The 24580-nt window shown below is 40.0% G+C and overlaps 2 protein-coding genes across 3 annotated transcripts in view; one reads left to right on the forward strand and one right to left on the reverse strand.

The window, feature by feature from the left end:
* tmem145 (transmembrane protein 145) overlaps positions 1-19126 on the forward strand; it is a 45428-nt gene extending 26302 nt beyond the window's left edge. The window contains exons 6-15 of the mRNA XM_004550919.5: positions 4252-4336; positions 4931-5002; positions 7741-7809; positions 8427-8507; positions 8832-8910; positions 10387-10480; positions 13410-13582; positions 14270-14390; positions 14744-14932; positions 16508-19126. Of these exons, the coding sequence (XP_004550976.1) occupies positions 4252-4336; positions 4931-5002; positions 7741-7809; positions 8427-8507; positions 8832-8910; positions 10387-10480; positions 13410-13582; positions 14270-14390; positions 14744-14932; positions 16508-16747 (1203 nt within the window). The 3' untranslated portion in view covers positions 16748-19126. The remainder of the gene's footprint in view (positions 1-4251; positions 4337-4930; positions 5003-7740; positions 7810-8426; positions 8508-8831; positions 8911-10386; positions 10481-13409; positions 13583-14269; positions 14391-14743; positions 14933-16507) is intronic.
* A 2163-nt stretch (positions 19127-21289) lies between these two features.
* Positions 21290-24370, reverse strand: mrpl17 (mitochondrial ribosomal protein L17). Of its 2 annotated transcripts, XM_004550921.5 has the most exons (4): positions 24231-24370; positions 23936-24127; positions 22018-22086; positions 21290-21911 (listed from the first exon to the last, which is right to left on the reverse strand). In XM_004550921.5, the coding sequence occupies exons 2-4, from the start codon at positions 24107-24109 to the stop codon at positions 21657-21659; spliced, it is 498 nt and encodes a 165-aa protein (XP_004550978.1). In that variant the 5' UTR covers positions 24110-24127; positions 24231-24370; the 3' UTR covers positions 21290-21656. The 2 variants fall into 2 exon arrangements, with proteins under 2 accessions (XP_004550978.1, XP_076746229.1); XM_076890114.1 differs by having other exon boundaries at positions 23936-24357.
* Positions 24371-24580: the final 210 nt, after the last annotated feature.

Consider the following 24580-nt stretch of genomic DNA (forward strand, 5'->3'; position numbering starts at 1 on the left):
CTTTTTAAAGGGTTTGCATGTTTTTCTATTTTAAAAGCGTAAAGGATTTTGCAGCCATGATACAGTATATTTCTGTGTTTTGTCCTACACTGATACAGGAGTGTACTTTTGGCCTGAAGGTGCTTATCATGGTCTGGGCTCTGCTCCTTAGATCTATAAAAGGAAATCTTAATCTGTTAATCTGAGTTTGTTGTTGAAGCATTTCTCTGACCGTCTGGCAATTTCAGTATGAGTTGTAGCACCAACTGCGAGTCAGGTCTTATCTCCCGACATCCATGCCTGACCTCACTGATACTTCAGTACCTGGCTGTGAGAAAATCCCCTGCTGCGGTCAGGTTATAAAATCCTGTGGCAGGCTTTCCTAGAAGAATGGCTGCAATTTCAGCATTATGGGAGATTTCACCTAAATTTTAATAACCACTTGAATTTACTGGTCATGCTCAGTGCTACAAGCTTGTGAAAGCAGATGTTTCATGGCCTCTGTAGCTTTAGAGAAGCAAATGATGCTTAAATAATCATAGTCATCAGGGCTAAGCTGACTTTAGTCAGGGAATTACCCAAGTAGATGCTATAATATTGCTACAGTGGTTTGGGTTTATTGGAGGCAAACGGGGACTACAAATCGGGATTTCTCCCCAAAGATGTCACGGATCGATCATCAAATAAAGCAGCTTTAGAAACCATCTGATCTTGACTGATTGTATGTTGGACATGGACAAATGTTCAAAAAAGTATTTCTGTTAATTAACTTCAATATTACCAGGCTAAGGGGTCTTATCCCACCTTCCCTTTATTTCTTGTAAGAAATAAGTCAACTCTCATTTGAAAAGTGAGGTTTTTTGAGAGTATAGGTCATGATATTGAGATCATCATACCACAAAAAGAGTTTAGTGAATGCTACTAATGATCTGGACCATGAACTTGTGTCTGTGCTTGTCTGAGTGCAGCATCCAGCATTACCAACATTTTACATCAGAGGAAAAACAGCAGTGCTGGTTGGAGTCATGATTATCTGATGATGAATTGTTTTATTCACGTAAATGACACACAAAAGATAGTCTTAGAGTTTTACAGGGTTCTATTCTTGGGCCAGTGTGTATGACATCATCCATGCCTTGCTCAAGTAACATTCATTGAAAATGTTGCATACATTTCCACTGCTCTGCAAGTAATATTTAAATCTGCATTGCAGATTAACTACTATCAAGTCCCAATTAAATTAAAGCCTAGATGACTTGAAATGTTCTAATTCTAAATTCACACTAAACTGAAGTTACTGTATTTTTAAAAACCCATTCTGGATGGCATTACCTTGGCCTCCGGTATTACTTTGAAGAACCTTGGAGACATTTTTGAAAAGGATACATCTTTATACTCACACATAAAACTGACTGTGCAAACACAATTTTTGGAGAAAAAAGGGTTTGTTGCACTCAAACGCTACCCGAACATTTACGTTCCAGAGGCACACTCTCTCAAAAGACTCAGACATCCTTTGAAAATATTGTTATCTGCAGCTTAAGGGATCACAAGTTGTATCAGACTGTTTTGATGTTGGGTGAGAACACCTTCAGTGTGCGATACATCAGTGCGGTACGTCGAAAGTGGGTGCCTTTTACACCAGAAACCACCCAGCAACCCTAAACTCATCTGTGAACCCTGTGGAGAGACGTCCTGCAGTGAAGTGCCACTTCTTCCCTCATCTCCCCTCTTTCCCGTGCATCTATTTCTCTCTCTCCCTTTTTGCATTTTCTTGTTTCCTCAACCTCTCTTTCTCTCTACCTGTATTTTAAACTTTCTCTCTCCACATCTATCACTCTCCTTATCTCTGTCTCCTTGCTCTTTGTGTCTGTATTGATTTTGTGGCAGTGCACGCTCCACGCTTCTCGCCCTTTTTTGATAGAGGGAGTGAGATGGAGTCTCAGGCTGCCAAATGAAATCAAAGTCTTTTCTCTCCCCCTCCCTCTCTGGTCCCTCGCTCAAGCAACAAGCGCGAACTCCATCGGCTTTGAACTTACGTCTGTGAAATGAGCTCTCTGTGCTCTGATTGTCAACCCATCTTTGTGCACTTTCTCTTGTTCTTGCTCCCCATACGTCTTTTTTCTCACCTCCCAAATTCATTTCAATTTGATGCTTTTTGTGTTGAGAACTGACAAGTAAACATTCACATTAATCCAATATTGGCTTGCCACAGGGGCATGCTAGTTTTCTTTGTGATGTTTCTCCTGACTTAAATAAAAATAAATATTCTCTCTTTGTGATAGCTTTCATACCACCGCACTGTCAGGCAGTTATATCAGATCAACATTTGAAGATATTGAGCTTAACAAATAATTAAAATCACAGTATTAATAATTGAGACCAAGAATACTCAGACTTAAGCAAGAGAAAGCTGTTGCTATGGCTATGATCTTTTCATCTTTCCTGTAATTTGAGCATCTCTGGATTTGCAGCACAGTGTCGGCAGAACAGCCCAGATTCCCTTTTCTTTACCCATCAACTTTTTCCGTACACCTGGAGGATCCTGAGGTGCGCCGAGGCCAGCTCGAAGAATGACTAAATGACACAGTTGCATTCAATGCATTCAGTTGTAATCAGGTATACCATACCTGTCTCCTCATAGTAAATTACCAGATATGCACCAATTGCCATTTTCTTAGTCGAGTCCAATTCCTCTGTCGATTTTTTGCAGAACTCCGATTTTCTTTCTGGGAACAATGACTTGCAGTATATGCAACCAAAAAATAAATAAATAAATACAAAATATAATTTTCATAATAAAAGAAATAATTAAAATTCACAATTTCCCCCAAACTGGAGAAGGTTACAGAAACGTCACTTAATCAACTGAAAATAAATCGCTCTGCTACTGGAACGAGGCACAGATAATTAACTGAAAACGAATTACTGGACACCCACCTTTACCTGACATATTTTTCACCTTACCAAACAAAAGCAGGTGCAACATATTTATATAACAAAACAACTGTCAGGTACTTAACAACACTTTCCAATATATGCGTAACTTCACCAGGATGTTGACCCTTTTTTCGCTCATCTCTATAATTTTCCTAGTATCTGCTTTGATTCTTTGTTCACACTGAGGCTGCAGGCTTGTGGCTGGCTCCTGAGCTCTGGATGGCTTTGTCCAGTTTTCCTTTGTAACCTCTTTCAAAAAACCAATGTTGATTTAAGTGCTGGAATAAGTTTGTGTTCATGAACCTTTTCGTGGTGGTCCCGCATAATTTACTTTCACATACTTTGTTTTTATCTTCACAGTGAAAAGCCTCCATGGTAATGGCACACCAGCATGTGGCTCTAAATATGCATGTATTTAAATATATATATTTCGGGTTTCTAAGACTTTAATTATGACAGACATTTGAGAGTAAACAGGAAAGGTGGGAGAGCGGGGCAAAGTAAATAGCAAATGGCACACGGTGGAACCGAACTAAGGCCTCTGTAATAGCCTTGAAGCATATGGATCACCTGCTTAACCCCGTGAGCTTGTGGATAAATATTTGACTGCGACAGTGTATGTGGTGCGCATACAAGAAAGGGAGCTGCTCCTAATCTATAATTTACAACAATGCAACCATTAACTGTATTTGGTAGTTATAATGATATCACTCATTAGCCTAACATTATTATTCTTTGGAGCCATATTTGGAGGAGAAAGCTTCCAGCTAATGTTAGCAAGTTGGTTAGCTAGGTTCAGTAACAAACAATGCATACAAATAAAAGGCCACAATATGACTCACCTAAACTTCTTGGGCAAGTTCTTGATACAATTAGCTGCAAAGAAAGCTAAATAATTTGTCATTAAAAATGCTTCACAAGGGCCCAAGTAGACAAAAACGGTCAAGGAGTTGAATTAGCCAAATGGATGTCTAACAGCCGGCTAATGTCACTCGAAATGCCCATGCCCCTCATAATGCATAACTTTAAATGGGTAAGTTATGAAAAATTCACCCACCCTGTATGGTTGCATACAGGGTAAAAAATAGCTATAGAGACCAAAATCATTTTTCGGAACTAGCTGTAAACATGTTTACTTCCCCTCTAAAGTAATTTGGTCTGTGGGAGTGGATTTGCTTTTTTTGAGCCAGCCTTGAGTGACCATTTGTAAAAGCAAAAATATCACCCAAATTCATTTTTATGAAGATCATAGATAAACATAGTGCATTAATATTTTGTACAAATCTGCTAACCATCCACGGTCCACTTCTGCTGCTCTCTTATGTCTTGCAGGGAGATGGCCTGCAGCTGGAGTATGAGATGAAACTGACCAATGGCCAGTCTTTCTGGACGCAGCATTTCTCTGCTGACGAGTTTGGTAAGTGTGATTAGACTGAAAGTGAGAGATTATGGAATGAATCGCTGATGGCACAAGCCTACACCACTTAGCACGGCCAATAAAGCACCTTCAACTGAACAAATTACACAAATGACAATAATGAAGGGATGGCTGAATGAATTAATGATGCTAGATAAACTGAGAGGAAGGGATGAAAAGAATAAAAGAGGGCCAACGTAGCATCTAAATTAATTATTCCTACATCACTAATGTTTCCTCCGATCTCTCACACTCTTGCTCTACTGTAACTGCCTCTCACTTTTTCTCATTTAATCCAATATATGGCTATAGGATCAAATGAGAATCCAAAGAGCAGGGTGCTTGATCCATATCAAGCACCCTGCTCTTTGGATTTATTGTCCCTTGTAAATTATCTGTCTTTCCCTCATACGTTCTACTTTCTTTTATTGATCTGAACACTTTGTACACCTTATTTACTCCTTCTTCCTTTGTATCTAAACCCACTGTGTATCTTGTACATTTGCCTTCTTTCATATTTCTATTTCGTTCTTTCTCCTCAAATGTTCTCCTTCTATCACAAGTTTTCTTGAATTTTTCTTCCTCCTTTCACAGGCATCTTGGAAACAGACATCACGTTCCTGATCATCTTCTCCATGGTGTTCCTTCTCTCCTGCTACTTTGCTTGTAAGTACTGCCTTTTATTTCACTCTTTTAATGTAATAGGAATTCAAAGCCCCCCAGAAATGCAATTTTTGTGTCAGATCTATTATAAAATCTACATGGTTTCTTGATGGGATGGGAGTAAGTTCTCGTGTTTGTTCAGATAAGTAAAGGTGGAGCCTGTGCCGTTTTCATTTTGGGCTGAGACTGAACACGAGCATCAGGGAAGCAGGAAAGAGGAGACGGTGATAGCGAGCCTTGGTTTTCAAGTAAAGGTGAACGGTTGAGTGGAGAAGGTAGCTGCAGCCTTAAGGTTACTGAAGCGAGTTTGTCACGTAAAGGTCAAAGCTGAAATAACCCTGAAGCAACTGAGAACAACAGCTCCTGGCAAAATCCCCTGCTTTCTTCACGTCGGGCGTTTCTGTGCTATCATATGCATATCTTCCTTTTTATAAACTGGCAAGGGGGCAGAATCACTTGTATTGCACCTAATCTGTAGTTTGCTTCTCTAGACGATCACAATTAAGCATCCATTTAATGATCTTTGGACCCAATGAGGCACGCTTCAGATTAAGAATGGAAGGTTGAATCGCACAATCTTTCACAGCACTGAGAGTCAGATTTATATTTTTAAGTCTGCCTACTAAATTAAGTTCTGGTGAGATTTTTCTGTTAGCGCTGTTAACTCTCACTTTTTGTCCAGCTGTGAACAAACTGATGCATGTGTTTTGTTTGGTTTTTCCCATGTGAATGCTTTTTCTGACATCTTTATTGGGGTCCTTACTGACGCTGGGTCTTGAGATTGACTTCATTCTGAAAATCTTCAGAGGATTTTAAATTAAACAGTCAAGATGTGGCTGAATTGACTTTTAGCTTTAATACAAGGATTTTAACAAAAGTAATGCATTAACTGTTTAGCAATTGCAGTCAATTCTATATGTAATTTTTAGTATAGGGACACAAAATTGTGTCATTGTCCTTATGAACATAGAAGAAAAGCCATATAACCAAACAGAACGCAAGGATTTCACCCTTTATTTGACTAAAAATGACAACAAAAAAGAACAAGAAAAAGAAAAGATCTCAAATTTTGAAATGGGTAAATATGTGTGTTTTTAAGTATGTAGTCCTATCTGAAATTTGTTGACAGAAATAAACTTCAAAAAATTGAAACAGGGTAAAAAATACTTCGAAAAGTTGTGTAATGTCTTAAAAAAAAAACCTTAGTCGAATCTACACATACACACACTGTTGTAACAGATTGGCTGTTTTACCTTTGGTCGCTGAAACTATTTTTCCTGCAGTTTTTTTTCTTCCTCTTTTGATGTTGCCTTTACTAAAGCCAAAAATGTGTCCAAACAACAGATGTAGATTTTTTTATTTGGCACAAGCTGCTCGAGTTGCACAGTGGGCTCGGTGTTTGAGTTTTTCCTCCATGATGTTACCATGGCGCAGGCTGGACGGGGCGGGCTCACGTGACGACGCTCTGAGTACTGTTTTAAAGGGGACTGTAAATACCGGCTGGAGTATTAACAGAGTTCGAAAAAAGCAACAAGAAAAACGAAACAAACTCAGAAATAACCAACGTGGGCAAGATTACGTCGATTAGAGGTTCTGACTGTCGGTTTCAGTTCTCTTTGGATTAATCCCCCTGCTCCACTTGAGTCTCTAGTGGAAATCACTGCATGCTCTCAGAAACACTTCTGAGCACTGTTTGTTGCTGCATCCATAAAATGCAAGTTGCAATACTACTACGCAGGAAAAAAGCACTTGTAAACAAGATCCAGAAATGCCTTAGCTTCTCTGGGCTCAGCTCATTAAAGGCTGACTGAGGAGAAATGGAAACTGTTTTCAAGTCTGAATAATCAAAAATGTAATATCTTTTTAGAATTCATGGACGCTTTGTCCGTTAGAGTACAGAGGAGAGGGCACTTGTTAACGGCACACAGTCCAAAAGACGATGAGGGTAAAAAGGAAACGTGGGATGGGTAACTTGCACATCTGTATGCAGCATTAATACTGAACCACACATGGAGATTTTGGAGCAGCATGTCCTGTCATTGAGATTAAGGCTTTGTTCTTTAGGGGAGGCCTTGCTTTATTATCACCACATTCTATACATACTACAGCAACGTGTCTCTGTTTTAAAAAACAGGAACAGAAAACTCGAGAGACGCGCACTCGCAGAGAGGGGGGGAAAGCGCAACAACAGTGTTTGCAAAAGCTTCAAAGGGCTGTAAATGAATATGAAATTTTTTGGAAGTTTTTGTCTCTTTAAAAAATATCATTAGAGCACCCGCAAAATTCCCAGGAGGATTCAGCAACACTTGGCTGGCTAAGCCTGCTGTAATACAGGAGAGCTAAAAGAGTGTGATCGTTTATGACCCTTCTTCTCTCTATAAATTTTCCCCCTAGGCCACTGCTGTTTGCCGGAGTGTTTTGGTAGTAAAATAGGTTGCTTAAATACGCATTAAGAATATTTCCTCTCGGATTATGTGCCGTGAACAGAGAAGATGTATAAGGCGTCATCTGGAGATGTGCATCATGAGATGGATGCATACTAATGATCGCTCCCGCCCATTTATCTGGCCCGTTCCCTTGTTCTTGCTCTTTTCTTCTGCCTCCCAGTCTCTGTACCTCTCCCGCTCTCCTTCGCCATCTGTCAGTGTATCCTCATCCTTTTTATCTTTCCCCCAGCACACACACCTCTGTCACCTTTATCTCTTGTTATTTTATTTATTTATTTCTTTTTTTACCTGTAGACAATCTGAAGGGAAGACAGCTTCTTCACACAACCTACAAAATGTTTATGACGGCAGCAGGTGTGGAAGGTGAGAGCTTCTGTCCTGAACAGACACGCACACTGACAGAACACACACACTCGAGATGACTGAGCCTCTTGCACGGTTGCAGCATCTCACACCTTAATCCCCACTTCAAGAGCACAGATATTATCGCACTTATTAGCCTCTGAATAGGACCTACTGCAAACAGTCGCCCTGTGTTACAGTGTTTAGTGGAGCATGCTGTTACTGATGAACCCCCTCCCCGCTCTCCTCATCCTGTCCTCTTCTTTTTCTTCACCCCCTTATCTCACTTTCTTCTTTCTTGCCTGCTTGTCCTCTGTCTAAATCCCTTCTCGATTCTCGTGCCACCCCTGAATTCGCTTTCACCCTCTCCTCCCACTTCTCTCAAGGATTTTGCTCCTTTTATAAATTCCTTCTTTTTTTCTGTCTTGCTTCCCTTCTCTCCTCCCTCATTATCATCTGCCTGTCACCTTTGTTCTGTGTATTTTCTTAACTCCCACATCTCTTCCTCTTAATGCCTTTTCTCCTCTTCTGTAACGCCTGCTCACCCATCTCTTTTCCCTCTTTTCTTCCTTCTGGTGTTTTTTTTTTTTTTTTTTTTTTTAAATTTCTCTCCTCCCTGCATCCTTTCCACTTGGCAGTGCTCAGCCTGCTGTTCCATTGTGTCTACTGGGGCCTGTATGCTAGAGAAGGAGTTGGCAATGGCAGCCTCAAAATACTTGGTGAGTTCCTCTCCTGCATCGATCACTGACTCAATGACTGACACTAACTCTGCACTGGAAAATCGCTCACTGCCTGAGCAGAATGAATGATAGGATGCTGATGGGTGCGTGTGCAGCTGAAGAAATGTAATAGGTGGTTCAGCGTGCACGGGCTGGATTGGGTGTGATTGTACGTGACTGTGTGCGCGAGCAAAAATGTGTGCGGTGACCTGATTTTATCGTTCCCCTCTGATATCTCAGATTCGGAAACCACAACCTAATTACCCCTTCTGTCTCCTCTCTCTCATTTTCTGTCTCTCCCTCCACCTCTGTGACCATCTCCAGGGAAATTACTGTTCTCCGTCAGTTTCTTGGTGTTCCTTCTGATGCTCATATTGTTGGGCAAAGGTTTCACTGTCACCAGGTGGGCGCTTTGTCTGTGTGTACATGTATTATCTCACTACACTGCAGTGTTGTGCGCGTGTGTGTCTGTTTATACAAGCCTGTCACATTTTGTAGGTATTTTTATGCTGAGAATGTCACTCACTGTCAGCACTTACCGTCACCATGATGACTTGATGATGCCGGGTGACAGGAGTCAAAAAGTCAGTTAGGATGCTGCGTCTAATAATGTGGGCGAGCGCCTGATGTGTGTGAAGGGATGTCATGGATAAATGATGTTATGGTGTGAACTTTCTGATGCTGAAGCATTACCTTTGGCTCGCAGAGCCAGCTGACAGGTTTTTTGTTTGCTCACTAGTTTCTGGCAAGAGTTAGCAGACATTTGCTTGGGACAGGCAGTTAGACAGCACAATGGATTATTTAAGAGTGCTTTTCTTCACTGGAATGTCAGCATTTATCCATCTTCCACATGACTGGACAAATGCCCTGCTCATCCAACTGTCATTGGTCTTGCCTGTTTTCGAATGCTGGATTCAAACTCCAGTTATCAAACGGGAGAAACGTGCCAGTTTTTAATTTGACATCAGTTTCTGAGTTAGCTTTATGTGCGAAGAAAAAGTCATGCAGCTATACGATCTTGCTTTTTTACAAATCACCTCTGTTTATAAGGTATTTTTTAGAATCTTGATTTTATTTTTCTGGCAAGTCATCATCTAAACATGTGTCAAAGTTTGAAGATTGGTTTTGCTTTGGCTTGGCACAAACTAAATCTCTTTTTTCATACAGAACTCACAGCAAAAACTTAGCTTGCAAAATTTTTAAGCTGGCTTTTTTGACTCTAGGATTAGATCCTCCTCTGGGTTCAGAAGATTTCTAGACGTATTAAACTCTCTTAAAACCCCAGTGAATAAAACGAACTGCTTCACGGCTAAGCATGAGGCAGAGCTATTTATCTGCAGCGTTTAACTAGTTGACAATTTGCAGATAACTACTCAACAACTTTGATTTCTTTTTTCTTTTCTCTTTTGGTTGAGCGTAATGATGAATTAGCTGTGCAAAAAGATCTTTGAAATGCTGATGAAGGCTTAACGCTGAAATGCTTATTTGTTGACAGCTACAAATAGAGAAGCATTAATTTCTGTTTTTGCTCCATCCATAAGCCTGCAGCTGTTTTAAATATATAAATAGCAGAGAGTTTAATGCTCACATATCTTTGTGCTGTGTAGTTCTGAATAGCTGTTTTTTGATTAAGCTGTCTGCTTGAGTGTAAAGAAGCAAATGCAGGATTTTGTGTCTTTCTGTGTGTGTGTGTGTGTGTGTGTGTGTGTGTGTGTGTGTGTGTGTGTGTGTGTGTGTGTGTGTGTGTGTGTGTTTTGTATCTTAGCTTTCCTTTGTGTCTCTTAAAGTCTCTTAAAGTGTGTCATTGTATTTTCTTCTTATCTTCCCCCTCCAACTTGTGTGCAACCTCTGACCCTGTGTTTATCCTTGCATATCACAGGGCGAGGATCAGTCACAGTGGGTCTGTGAAACTGAGCATCTACATGACGGTTTACACAATCACCTACGTCATCCTCTTCATCTATGAGGCGGAGGTACTGTTTACACAATCACCAACACTGCTGGAAGGGACTGGAAGTTTATTTTTAATATCGATTTTATCTATACATATATTTCTAGCCAGCAGTATAGCATCATACTTTTAGAGCCAGTTACTGTGCCCAGAAATAATCATGCTGACTTTTTCCACTATGTAAGATTGACAGGCTTGTGATAATGTGAGTAGGTGTGCAGGGAAGTAGCTTGGCAGCTATAGTGTGGATTGTTGGCAAAATTTGAACGCCATGCAGTCGACTGGCATAACTCTGAAGTTCTTATTGTTTTAATTTGTCCAATAATTCTTTGGTAACAAAATGCCTGCGAAACTGTACTGGAGCATCAGCTGTGTTCTTGTTTTAATCGCCAATTAGTTTGAGCAGACTAGGACATTTAACTAAGATAGTAAGCGAAATCTTAATCCTGCTAAACATTAGCACATCTTCACCCCTGTGAAGCTGTAAAATGCTCAGTAATGAAAAAAATAATCTTAATTGTTAATGATGCTGATACAGTATGACCATAAACATGTGTGATTCATTTTTAGTTTTCAAAAGATTGCTATACAAATACATATTTGAGGGCTACGTGTGAGAATATTGTTGATGTTATTTACTTAAGCCTGAGCCTGTTCGGTCACGATTTGTTATATAGGTGGGGATCTTATATTCATTTTTTTGCACAGTCTGTTTACTATGTGGTGACTGAATAGATAAATATTAATTATCAAAATTGTGGTCAGGCCCTGTGATAGACTGGGCACCTGTTGAGGCTGTACTTTGCCTCTCACTCTGACATCTGGGATAAACTTCAGGCCCCGGGAGACCCCGAATTGGAGAAAGTTGAAGGAAAATGTATGGATGGATAGAAAATTGTTCTAAATTAATTGAATATTGATTAATTTGCTAATTCAACTATAGCTCCAGAGTCAAAATGAATTAATAATTATGCTAATAATGATTTAATACCAAGCATTTTCTGGTTTCACCTTGTCAAATGTGTGAATTTCATGCTTTTTATAATGCTTTGGTTTTGAAGTCTTCAGTGGATAGAATGAAATAGTTGTCTTTTGTACGGATATATTAATTAAAGCAAGATTGATTGCTTCAATGGGGGAATAACTGAAAGAATAATCAAGACTGAAAATATCCTTTAGTGCCAGTCCTGTGAACGGTGACGATCAAAGCTTTCAGTTCAAATACGAAAACTTTCCGATCCCTTTGCCCTTCAGGTGTGACATGAAAATAGCGTCTGAATTATATCCGGGATGATTGGGTACAAGATTTCTCACACACCTAAACTCGACACAGCATCTGCACTTGTGTTATTGCTGTCTTTGGCTTTTTTAATAATCTCATAAATATTCATAGAAGAGTTGGGCCCATAGATCAGCGTGGGGCGTAATGGCTTTTCCTGTCAAGTTATTCATTACATTGATACATTACTAATTATGAAAATGCATCAAGTTGATTGTAAAAACAAAATGCTGAAATTCATTGATGAGTTACAAATTTTCTATCTTGACAGAAACAACCAGACAGTTCCCAAGTGCAACCACAACATTTATGGTTCCTTATGCCAGTGCATATAATGTACTCGAGCTCAGATCAAGAACCTTTAGAGTTTTCCTTGACAGGGACGTTAGACTTTGTAATCAGCCTCCACTCATTAATTCTTATGCCTCTCTAGGTTCCAGCTTCGATGAGCTTATGAATTAATAACAGACTCGTTGCATACATCTCTGCATACTGTAAAGCCTGCAGCAACGTGACATGTAAACATGGTAAATGCAGGGACGGTGGATTACAGTGTTTGAGGACAGCACGGTGGTGATACATTTGGCACAGTGTAGTGGAAGCTCACTGATAACTCTCACAATACAATATGTGGATCCGAGGCAGTATAATTTCTCTGGTGCCTGCCCTCTTATATGGTCGCTGCTATTAAAGAGCTCAAAACTCCAGGGAGCTCCTGCTAAAAATAAGCTTAACTAGGTTACAATTGGAACTGAAAGGAAAACTTGTACACTGTTTCTTGGGTTGCAGTCAGGAATCTGCCAGGCCCTCTGAAATCAAAGCAGGGCTGTGTTCTAAGTGTTATAGCTGTCTATTACCATATCTGAATGTGTGAAAGCATTTAGTGTGACTCTTTCCAAGTGTCTGGATGAGTGAAAACAATGTTGAATTATTTCTAATCATTCCTACTGGCGATTCAGGAGGAAGTATCAAAAGTGTTTGTACTTCAAATTTTATTTGTGCTTTAAGAGCAAACTTGTGGCCGTAAAAGTGGGATTTTGTCATAGTTAAGTTCTGCCTGAATTTCCTTTTCACCCTTAAATCATAGACAGACAACTTCAAGCTGTTGTGGAAAACCTGTTCACAAAATTCATCCACAGCACAACCACACGTGTCCCTGCAGGTTCAAATCTACATCTTTGCATCTTCTTTTCTCATTCTTAAATTTATACAAAAATTGTGTACCCTTTTAGATATTGCAATACAGAATTAAAATACTTTGTGACTCTCTGGTGTGCTGGGGAGGTTTCAAGCAGGTCCACACAAACTACTCAGATCTATGCATTATGCAGTATGAGTAACCCTGGATGGCCCATGCTATCCTGTCACTGGACTGTGAAATGCAATCTAGTATCAGCAGATTCAAGCACATGCCCCAAATACACACATACAAAGCCGTGCACACAAATACCAGTGACCTAGTTGTGAAGTATCGGTGTCAAAGACTCACACTGAATGCTACAAGCAGAGCTTTGCCTCTGTCATCACAGTGGATCTGCTGAACCATGAGCTATCCATCTTAGTAATTAAAGCACCAGCTTCAGTATAAAGCTTCTTCCCTCCTTTTGTGTAAAATATTTTGTACTTGTTTTAATGTGTGCATGGTAATTTTGGCATCATTTCCTCCTGCCAGTTCTTTGACCCAGGTGAAGTGCTGTACGCCTACGACAGCCCTGCAGGATACGGACTCATGGGCCTGCAGCTGGTTGCGTATGTGTGGTTCTGCTATGCCGTGCTGGTCTCCCTGAAGCACTACCCCGAGAAGCAGCCCTTCTACGTCCCTTTCTTCACCACATACACACTATGGTGAGACCTGCACTGCTCTCTGCGCTTAATAGCACCAGAGATGGTACTGGGGTTTTGATTGCACAAGTATAAAAAAAATACACATTTCTCTGCTTGAGGACTCTCGATTTGAATAATTTATGCTGTTCTGTGGGAAAAAAGTGCATGAGAAAGCTCATGTTTGAGCTATCTGGGAATAAAAAGGTGTTTACACATCTTCTCTGCAGTAGTGTGCGGCCAAACACTTTTACCTCACACGGTTGCAGTGTATCATTGTTTCTGACTGCATGATTGCTAAACAATGCTGTGTGTTTTTCTGAGTTGGTGAGATATCTTCTATTAGAATAATTTATGCTTCTTTATATGTGTGCCAGATATTCAGTGCTTTGTACTGGATCAGCTACATACTTCTACACAATCCTGAGAAAAAAAAATCTTGAAATTACACTGCTTAGTATCTCTAGCCGTCACCCACTTATATATAACAGCAGAGGCTTGAAATGAAGAGTAGATTACAAAGACTAATATTATCTATGTATTTCTCCCTCATTGCAACCACAATCCCCCGCCTCATTATCCACATCTCTTCTCTTTCCATCTTTATCTCTCTATATGCTTTAAATCTTTTAATCTCTCCCACCATCAGACCACATTCTTGTAGTTTTTTGGGGGTCTTTATGTCTAAATGTGTTCACTTTTCCTCCTCAGGTTTTTTGCTGTCCCTGTTATGGCTCTGATTGCCAACTTTGGGATTCCTCGTTGGGCTCGGGAGAAGATCGTCAACGGCATTCAGCTCGGGATCCATCTCTACGCTCACATCGTCTTTCTTGTTCGTATCGATCGCCCACTCGCATGCAGACGAGTTCATATTATTTAAGTCACTTTTTCCGTTGTCAGTCATACATTATTTCTTACTTAACTTCCTCATGCTGGTTGTCTTTTACACACATCATTATCTTCCTTTTTCTCACCTTCGACACGTTATTATTTAGTAATGAGCCCGGCTCAGGCAAATTTCCGTTCGCATGCCTGCTCACTACATTCCTCGCACTTTCCTCTTCTCTCTTGGATCTGGATGCGTGAAGGCTACTATATACCCTGATTTTAAACTGCGTCTATATGTATATGTGTGTTTATTTTATATGCACATCTGTGTCATTTTCTAATCTGTTTGCCTTTTAGGTTATCACACGGCCTTCAGCTGCTAATAAGAACTTCCCATATCATGTACGGACATCCCAAATCGGGATTCTGCTGTCCAGTCCGAAAGGCGGTGAGGGGGCGGAGAGTTTTCCTCATCATGCCTATGGAAATAGCTCCTTCCTGGGAGACTCGCAACCTAACTTCACCGAACTTTTCTCCATCCAATCAGTAAGTGTAAACTGCAAGTGTTTATGTATATTTGAATTTATAATTGATATTCTGGACTGGAATTAGATATAATACAAGGAAATTGAAGACCCAGAAAACAAGGTGCTTTTATCAGAGTTACTGCACATGTACTTACATACTATATAGAATATAACTGGATCAGTTGTTTCCTAATCCTTTTCAAATTTGCACATTTCTGTGAAAAGCTGAAATTACCTCATTGCCTCACCCTAAAGAATTCCATTAGCTTAATAATAAAGTAACTAAGGGAAAATGTTTACAGGGATTACTTCTTCCCAGAAACTTTCATAGCTTCCTAAATGTGACAGGCGAGTGCAGTGAACACAGACTGATATTAAAACACTTTAGCACAGTGAAATAATAATTAAATAGGAACTTTGACCTGATTTGACCAGAAGTATTTTTTAGTCAGATGCATTTACAACCCCCCCCCCCCCCCCCCCCCCCCCCCCCCAAAAAAAAAAACAAAACAAAAAAACAAACAAACATCAAGCCCCTGACATTTAGGTGGTGCAACATATCTACAAACTTGTTTTTCTGCCCCTACGAGGTTGTGGTGTTCAGGTTTCAAGTTGAGTAGCAATTTTCTTGAAGCCCTTGACTGTGAAAGTTGAGACCTGATAGATGAGTGCCATGAACAAACTCTAGGTTGGTATATCCACACCTTGGACTTCTCTGGCAGGCCTGATTTGTTAGTGGAAACCAGCCAAGTTTCCAGTCTTTGACTGATATTTGATGGATGCCGCGTCACTCAGGCTGTTGTAAGGGACTCTTCTCAAGCCCTTCACTGGTTTCTTGTGATGGATGGTATCTGAAAGTTTCAGCTTCAATTAGAGCATGGAGACTTTTCTTTCCTTCAGCACCAGCAATCTAAACCAACTAGATAATCTGGCATTGCAGTCAAGACACATTTTGAGTGTGGTCCCACTTGCATTTCATCCACTGGACCACTATTTCTCCTGTGCTTTCCAGTTTTATCTCCATACCTGTGTACTACAGACACCTCTATTAGGATTCATGCTTTCTGGAGTAACTGAGGAGGTATTCTGCCCCCTCAGGCACCTGTCAGGCCCACTAAGCAGGAAGATGGTTGGGTAGATCTGGGGCATTCATCACCGTGGGCTGCACTGGCCTGTGAGCCAGAGCCCAATAGCTGTAGTTACTGTGAACAATTACACTTCCATCAGAGGCCTAGAGACCTGGTAGATATTCAGAGAGCACAAGGTGTTACACACGCTTTCCAAAACACATTTTATACCTTTTTGTTTTCCACTGGTGTTCTTTCTTCTTCAAGAAGAAATACTAGGTCAGACTAAAGACTAAAGATATTTCTGTGTCTTCTGGTGTTATCATTCTGTTATTGGTAGTCATTAAAGGCCACTGTTCCAGTCAGGTAAACCTGTATATGTTTAATTTCCCTCAAAGTATCTCGGGCATTTGCTGCCATAGTTGGTTTACTGATTGGTGTCTGCAAAGTCCTAATTTATGGTCAAGACAGCCTATGTAGAGGATCAGACCATGACAAATGTGAAACTCTCTTCTTCTTTTTTCCAGGAACCGGTAAAGACAGTGGAGGAGACAGTGGCCCGTAAAGGGCCAGATGTGCAGAGAAATAGCGAACAGAAGATCGTCACCACTGCTGCAGACTTAACGTCGATATTGCCCTCACCTCCGCCTCCAATACCCCCGCGCCCGGCCACACGATCACCCCCACTCCCACCCCGGCTTCCGTCCTTTACAGAGTATTTCACCATGCAGAGTGGAGGAGGAGCAGGATTTGGAACAAAGGCATGAGATGGAGAGAAAGGCAGGACAGAGGAAGTTGGGCAGTAGGGCGGGGGGGAGCATGAAAGCAAGGACAGAATGACAATAAAAATAGAAATAGTGACAATAACTTAAGAAATATAGTGGAATTCAAAGTATTACACTTATGACAGAAAAGGTCAGCCGAAAAAAAAAAGAAATGAAAATGTTTGGAAGGACGAAGAAGAGATCATCAGAAAAGTGAATCCCTAAACGGTCGCTTTTCACCTTTGAATGGAAACGATCAGAATGGAGGAGTGAGGAGAAATGGCCGAGGCACAAGTGCAGAGCTTGTTAAAGAATAAAGAAGCAATAAATATTTGATGTTGACCAGTAAAAGGCACACAGGGAGAAAGATGACAAAGTGGATGTAGCCAGAGCAAAAAATGATAGCTGTGCACAAAGCGGAAATGAACAAAATTCTTGAAATAGTTTTCATTCAAAAATTCATGAGGCATTGATGGTGTGCCTGAAAGAGTTTGTAAATAGCTAAACCCGGTGAGTGCTACCAATCTACATAGTTTTTTTTGTTTTTTTTTTTGTTAAAGAAGGAAAGATTTATTTTTGTTTTTTCCACATCATTAAATTGTAGTTGGTGCTGTGACCATAGAGAAACATCATGCCATTACATGTTCTGGGTTAATCTAAAAAAGGATTTTTTTTAAATTTTTGACACTGTTTGATAAAGCTTAGATACATTTACTCTATACGAAATCTGTTCGGTTTATTTATATTCTTATATGCCTTTCATTGCAGCTGGCTATACTGGATTGATATGCTGATGTGTAACTGTAAATGTCACGTTTACTGTGGGCACTCCTAGGTACAGTGCTTGTAAAAACACGCATGTTTGTATTGTATTTCCTGTCTGATTATATGTACTCAACATGACCACACAATATTTGCATATTGTGTGTATTGAACTCTTTCATTTTGTAAATGCATACAATAAGCTTCAGTATATTTCGACTGGATAAACTCTGTTGTTACTCCAGTCAAAAGCGTCTTGCGCTGTTTGAGACACAATATAAAACAAATGTTATATTGTTTTTTTGTTTTTTTTTCTTTGGTTGAATTTTCACTAGAGTACAGAATATGCCTGTTTAAAAAAAAAAGTCATTTCTGTGTATGTAGACGTTGGTGAATGTACTGATGCAATACAGCACAAGGACAGGGGTGATTTTCAAGTTACTGGAATTACTCTAGTATACCTTTTGTCAATTTTTCTTTTTGCCTCTCTTTGGCTTGCTTACATCTGACACATCCATGACTTAAAAGCTGGAGGCTGCCTTTTTTTATAGAATACAAGTAACTTCATTCTCACCTCTGTCTCAATCCTGAAACACGAATATTATATTTGTCGGGTTCTCGCGCCTGAATAATTTACCCAGTGTGAGAAGCTGAACAAATATTACTAGTTTTGTATCCCCTAATATTGAGCTATAACAAGAAAAAACAACAAAAAAAAACTTGTAGATGAACTGTGAAACAGATACCGTGTACATTTCGTCTGTCCTGCATGGAGCACTTTAATGTTCCTGGTCTTAGTCTGTTTATTCGTGATGATGTCACCTTATAAGACTGCTTTGAAACCTGTATTCCTACAACATCGAGTACTATTCCAGATGCATACACCTGTAAATACAGTCCAAAAACGCCATCAACTGTCCAAACGTTTGAAGTTAACGTTTCATGCTTAGTCAGTGTAACACAACACTGAGTCTCACATGCTGGTAAGATTTATGTAAGGGTGTCATTGAGACTGAGTACACTTGACAAATTCAGTGTTTTTTTTTATCTCGACCTTTCATTCATTTCTGGCTTATAAAATCTGTGGCTCTGCTAATTATCCACAGATGTGTCACTGGCAATCTTTCTGTAATGGAGTTTAGGCAACGTTAGGACTGTGGTGTGTACCTTGTAATGTAATCAGAGGTGTAACTTAGTCTGTGCAGCTGAATGATACTTGAATTGGAGTATTAGCTGTTATTTCTGATTATGTTTCTGATTTGTATTTGGCATGTCTGCCATTTCGTCATCTGTTGACCATTGTTATGGTTGCCATGACTTGACAGATTAGAAACTGGGTGACTCGATATACCTACTGAATTGTGTATCCCTGCTTCAACCTTGTTTATAATGACTTTTAATTACAGAAATGACACAAATAACTGGGGACAGAGCGCAAAGAAAAGAGATTGTGTATGCATGACAGAAAACAGCACAGCTTTTAGGCTACTCAGAGTGATCTGGTTAAGAGCACATCATTAAAGCACCGTCAAATGCATTTTAATGGTGTCAAATAATAATTCTAAAGAAGCTGTACATATACACTTTTTGCCAAAATAATAAAAAAAATCTTTGGTTTTATTAGAGGCTTTGCCTGGCTTTGTGTTATATGGCTCCTGTGTTACGATCCAGTTAGGACAAGGGCACGTGTCCAAAGGAGTAAATCTAATATTTGTAAATCAAATTTAGAATCTGTTCTCATTACAAGTCCATTAAAGTAAAACACCACAGGGACAGACTCCAGCCTGCTCACAATCTGATGTAGGCTAGCCTAATTGTTTCGCAGTCACTGCCAATATCCTGTTTGGTGACCCCTGAAGTACAGAGCCACAACAAAATGCCAGTGTTTGAGTTTCAGGTAGAGACACAAGCTTTCATTATGACTAATGTAACAGTCTTCAGAGAAAAAAATGAAAAAATATAATGCTTGGTAATGAGCAGTGTGATATAAAGCAATGTTGCTTCCCAGCAAGAAGGTGCCTGGTTTAAAGCCAGGCTGGGGCCTTTTTTCTGTGGAGTTTGCATGTTAGAGTAACCGGTGAATCTAAACCGAGAATGAGTGGTTATCTGTCTCTATGTGTTAGCTCTGCAATAGACTGGCAGCCTGTCCAGCCCAGCTGTGATCCTGAATTGGATAAGAGGATGGATGAATTTGTTTTTTTCTTTAGTTTAAAAATACACAGCTATTGCTGGAGCCATGGCTAATGTTATTAGTTACACGTGTGCTTCCACACTGAGTCATTCACTGCTCCCTAGATGATAAACACTGTATACCAAAAGGTGCACTTTTATAGTCTAGTAAGCAATAAACTGACAATTTGAGCACATGAATCACCGCTGTTATTGTTCCCAGAAAAAGTGACATGTGACACATTGTATTAGGGATTTGTCAGTATGAAGTAGTGTATATGCAAAGGCACTAATAACAGGATGGTGGAGGGAAGATGTAGGCCATTATTTTGTAAATTTAGGTCTTAGATGTGAGATTGGCTGCCACTTTATTAGGTACATTTTACTAGTTATCATTTTGGACCCTGTTTTGTCTTCAGAACTCCATTAATTTATTGTGACATGGATCTAACAAGGTGCTTGACACAATCCTGAGAGATTTGGTCCTTATTGACATAATATCACAGAGTTCCTGAAGAACCCAAAGATGCTCTGTTGGATTGAGGTCTGGTGACTGTTCAGGCAATTTGAGTGCAGTGAACTAATTTCTATTTTCAAGAAACCAGTTTGAGGAAATGCACTGTGATGCTAACCTGCTGGAAGCATCCACCAGCAGACGGGTACATCGTGCTCATAAAGGGTGAGCAACAATACTCAGATTGTGACATGTAAATTACACTGTTTGTGCCAAATTCTGACGTTCCCATCAAAATGTTGCAACAGAAATCAAGACCAGGAAATCTTTTGTTACTCATTTTTTTGTGAGTCTGTGCAAATTGTAGCCTTGGCTTCCTGTTTCTGACAGCAGTGCACCTAGTGTGAACTTCTGCTGCTATAGTCCATCTGCTTCAAGGTTCAACATGTTGTGCATTCAGAGTTGTTCTGATCATGGTGGTCCAGGAAAATCAGAGTAGATCAGCAGTTTCTGAAATACTGACCAGCCCATCTGCCATGAATGAATTGAGCTTCTGCTCAAAACCAGTCATATGTAAATTACATTACTCACCTGGTTACAGTGCACTGTACTACTGGTAAACTGATTGCTGCTGTTCATGGGGTTACTTTAACATGCATCGCACACCTAAACAGTACTGCAGGACAAGCATACCCTAACGCTGCAGTGCCCATACCAAGCAGGACAATGAGCTCTGGCACACTGCAAAAAGTGCAACAGCTCAGGGGACTTGACAAAGAGTTCAAGGGGTTGACCCAGCCTCCAAACTCCCCAGATCCCAGTCCAATCGAACATCCGTGGAATGCGCCATTACAAATCCCATTCCACGGAGGCTCCACTGTGCAACCCACAGGACTCACAATCATCTACTGCCATTCACCACAGAACTCTCCCAGAGGTCCCATGCCCCAGCAGGTCAGAGCTATTTCGCCAGCTTGAGGAGAGCTGTGTAATGTAATCCAGGAGGTTTTAATGTTGTGGTTGATTGGTGTATGTGTCACAAGGAGCGCTATGCATCCTGTAACGCCTTCAGAAAATTGATGACATGCCCAAAAATAATAGTAACATTGCTTGTGCTTGAAAACAACAAATTTATAAGAGTCATGCTCTGTTATAAACAGGAGATATGGAATATGCAGTTGTAGAGTAGCACAATTTTGATCATTACTTTGACTCTTTTAAAATTATAACCACAATCACCACACAGGAAAAGCAGTTTATTTGTGAACCTATTTATGAATGCTCAACAGCATGAATCTGGATTCATTAACAATCAAAGGAAAACCAAACATTTCTTGCTTATCTTAAGAAAGAATATTTATTAATACACAATCAGAAATACTTTACAGAGCTGCGGCTTCTTTTGGTAAAGAACTGCATCAGCGTCTTTAAGCCACAGTCTGCAGAATATGCAAGTGGCTCTTCAGGAGCATTTCAGTACCCCACCATCACCCTTCAGCAATCTTTGATCCATCTCCATGGTGGCAACTACGGCTTTGTGTCTAACTGTTGTGCCCTGTCCTCTCTGTAGCCTTTGAGGAGCTGGTTGATAAGAGTCAGTTCATTTTCCTTTTTTGCAGGATAAAGGGGTGGGAAAGGGTTGCCTTTGTACTCCAGAACAGCCATCTTAGCTCTGTCCAGGTTCTGTCTGTTGGGGATGCGTGCCAGCCGTGTGTAGCTGTTTGAGTGGTTCTCAAACCGTGGAGCCAGGACCTTGAAGAGCTTTGGGACCAGATCCTTCTCCTGAAGAGAAGAAGCATACTTAAAATAAGCTTCACATCAACTGTTTTATATTCAGAGCTACACGGTTATTATCTTTACAAAGTGAAGAAGAGCTGCAGACACATACCGTCAGCCAAAAACTGGCCATTTTCATCGCCTTCTCATCAGTGTCTCCCTTTTTGGCATAGTCTACCAGCTAGAGGGAAAAAAGAAAAGATAAAAGAAAACATCGAAAGTCAGACGCATGTCAAAGAAAATGAATTAAAGACCTCTTTCAAAAAATATAAGGCTTTCAAACCATGTTAAGAAGTTTGAACCATGTTTTTTTAATATGCTAGAAGACAAGTCATGAACAAATAAAACAAATTTAAAAAAACAAAACAAAAAACAGCTACTATTGCAGCATGCTAATTAAAATGAAAATCACAAATTCAGGCAGTCAGGATTTCACACATATACCGAATATTAGGGCAGGGCTCATGTTATCTGCATGTCCTCGTTTTGTTTCAGTTAAGTGTGAGAATCTGCTGCTTTTTCTGTCATTTACAGTTGCGTGAGTTTCGTCATCTCATCCGTGTCTTACACTGATCCACGTGAAAACAGAGCAAAGAAGTGATGATTAATTTGACTTGACAACTTGTGATGTTGCCCTGAGAGAGGGGAAAAAACAAACCTTTCTTACAAGTGTTAATCTATTTAATTGTTATATTTGTATTAACATGTTTTGTTGATTCACTTTAATAGCTGAAACTTGCTAATTCTCAGTGTGGTACAGGCTCTGTATATTTTGTCAGGATCCTCTAAAACACTCAGTTTTACGTAGCGAGCAATTTTGTGAGTGCGGAGCCAAGGCGTGTGGCGAAGACCAATTTACATATTCACAGATGTCTGCATACTGAATAAGGCAAAGTTTTAGAGTTAGAACAATTTTAATGCAATAAAGGGTTATTTTTATATGAAAAACAACTTCTAAACAGGGATGAGCAAAACTATTTCAACTTCCTTCTAATAACACTCAGTAGGAGTCTACACAGTGCAGACATGCACACATATTAATATGCATAACCAGTTCCTATCAACTGAATAATGAAAAACTTTTAAGCCGCAAACTGCTCAGTGACATACTATATGCACAAATTTCCCACACAGGGGTTCTCCACCGCAATATGATGAAACTTGAGTGTGCTTCACACACACCTAAACCCAATTTAAACTACACACCAGGACTCAATATTCCAGTCAATATTCCACAGCACCAGTGATCCGCTACCTGCTCTTGCTGTGGAAGTATTTTTTATACTCTTTTTGTTATTCTGGGGGGTGGGTGGGGTATTCTCACAAATCATATCAAGACATTTGGAGCCAGAAAGAAGTGGAAAGGTAAAAGCTACAATCAGTTTTGGCAAAATGGCCAAGAAAGCTGCAGAAATTGCAGTCAAAACATAACATAGCAGTGGTATTATAAATATTTTAAGCAGCCAAGAAGTACTGTTTTGATAGTAGGTACAATAGTACAGAAATTACTTTTTTGCTTACAAAAAAGGTCACTTATTTAATATATAAATTACTTATAAAACTCCTTTAATATTGTCTATATACAGCCTATACGGCTCAGATCTCAGTCAGACGGTGCAGGCTTATGAATGAATGAATGTGTATTTTCACAATCTGCAGTGGGTACAATGAGCTGTGAAAACCAGCAAGCGTTCAATTCATTGATTGGTTGGAAGAACGTGTCTGTTTCAGCTGACCGGAGAGTGACCCGAGTGTTGCACTGGCCAATATGAACTGATTGATTAAAACGTTGTTTATATTAATTGTTATGTTAGTAACATTAGTGAGCTGCTGTGGGTGTAACAATCCTCTTAAGATGCGAGTCCACGTGTTTCTACCTAATAACTGTACTGGCCTTATTAGAAAGGCATCCCCGCAGATTAAACAATAATGTTATTAATAATTACTCATATTGAATTTGGCTAGTTAGAACTACTCAGATACTGTTAGATTTCACCGTTTCTAAGCATACTGGTTCCTCACATGGTCACCTTTTCGGCGTAGAAGCGGACTTCATCTGCTCGGGCCAGCGTGGTTTCTATCCTCTCGTGTCGGACCAGTCCTGTCAAAATGTTGCGCAGCATGTCGATCCTGGACCGCGGGCCCAAACCCATCCTCCGGGCCATCCGGCCGTGGGAGATCAACATTTGCAACGTGAGGCGCATTTTGTCGGATAGCTTCGCCTACGAGAGCCCGCGTCAGACAAAATAAAACTCAAAAAGCAAAGAAACGTTTAGAATATAATCTACCTAAACCACTGTTTATACACAAAATAGAGAAGGTTACCTAAATGTTAGAAATATTCCGGAGGTCACATATATCAACGATATATGTGCAAGAGTTGACATTGGTGGTACGTCGGCTAATACGTCCGACTGGGTTGCGAAATTGCGAGAAGATAGTTCCGCTTAACACCGCCGCTACCTCACCTACAACTGGGGTCCTTTTTAAAAAAACACCTTCTCTATATGTTTTTGTTTGCTTGGTTAAAAAGCATTGTTATACTGTTGTTGCGTGTGTGCATGTAAACTGTGTAAACTGATGAATGTTACGAAACTATTCATATCTAGATAACTTTTAGGCATTGTTGTGCCTCCCACGACTCAAAAGGTTATGACCCAGTCTCAAAATTTCGA

The sequence above is a fragment of the Maylandia zebra genome, linkage group LG11 (assembly GCF_041146795.1).
Source record: "Maylandia zebra isolate NMK-2024a linkage group LG11, Mzebra_GT3a, whole genome shotgun sequence".
Taxonomy (NCBI): Eukaryota; Metazoa; Chordata; class Actinopteri; order Cichliformes; family Cichlidae; genus Maylandia; species Maylandia zebra.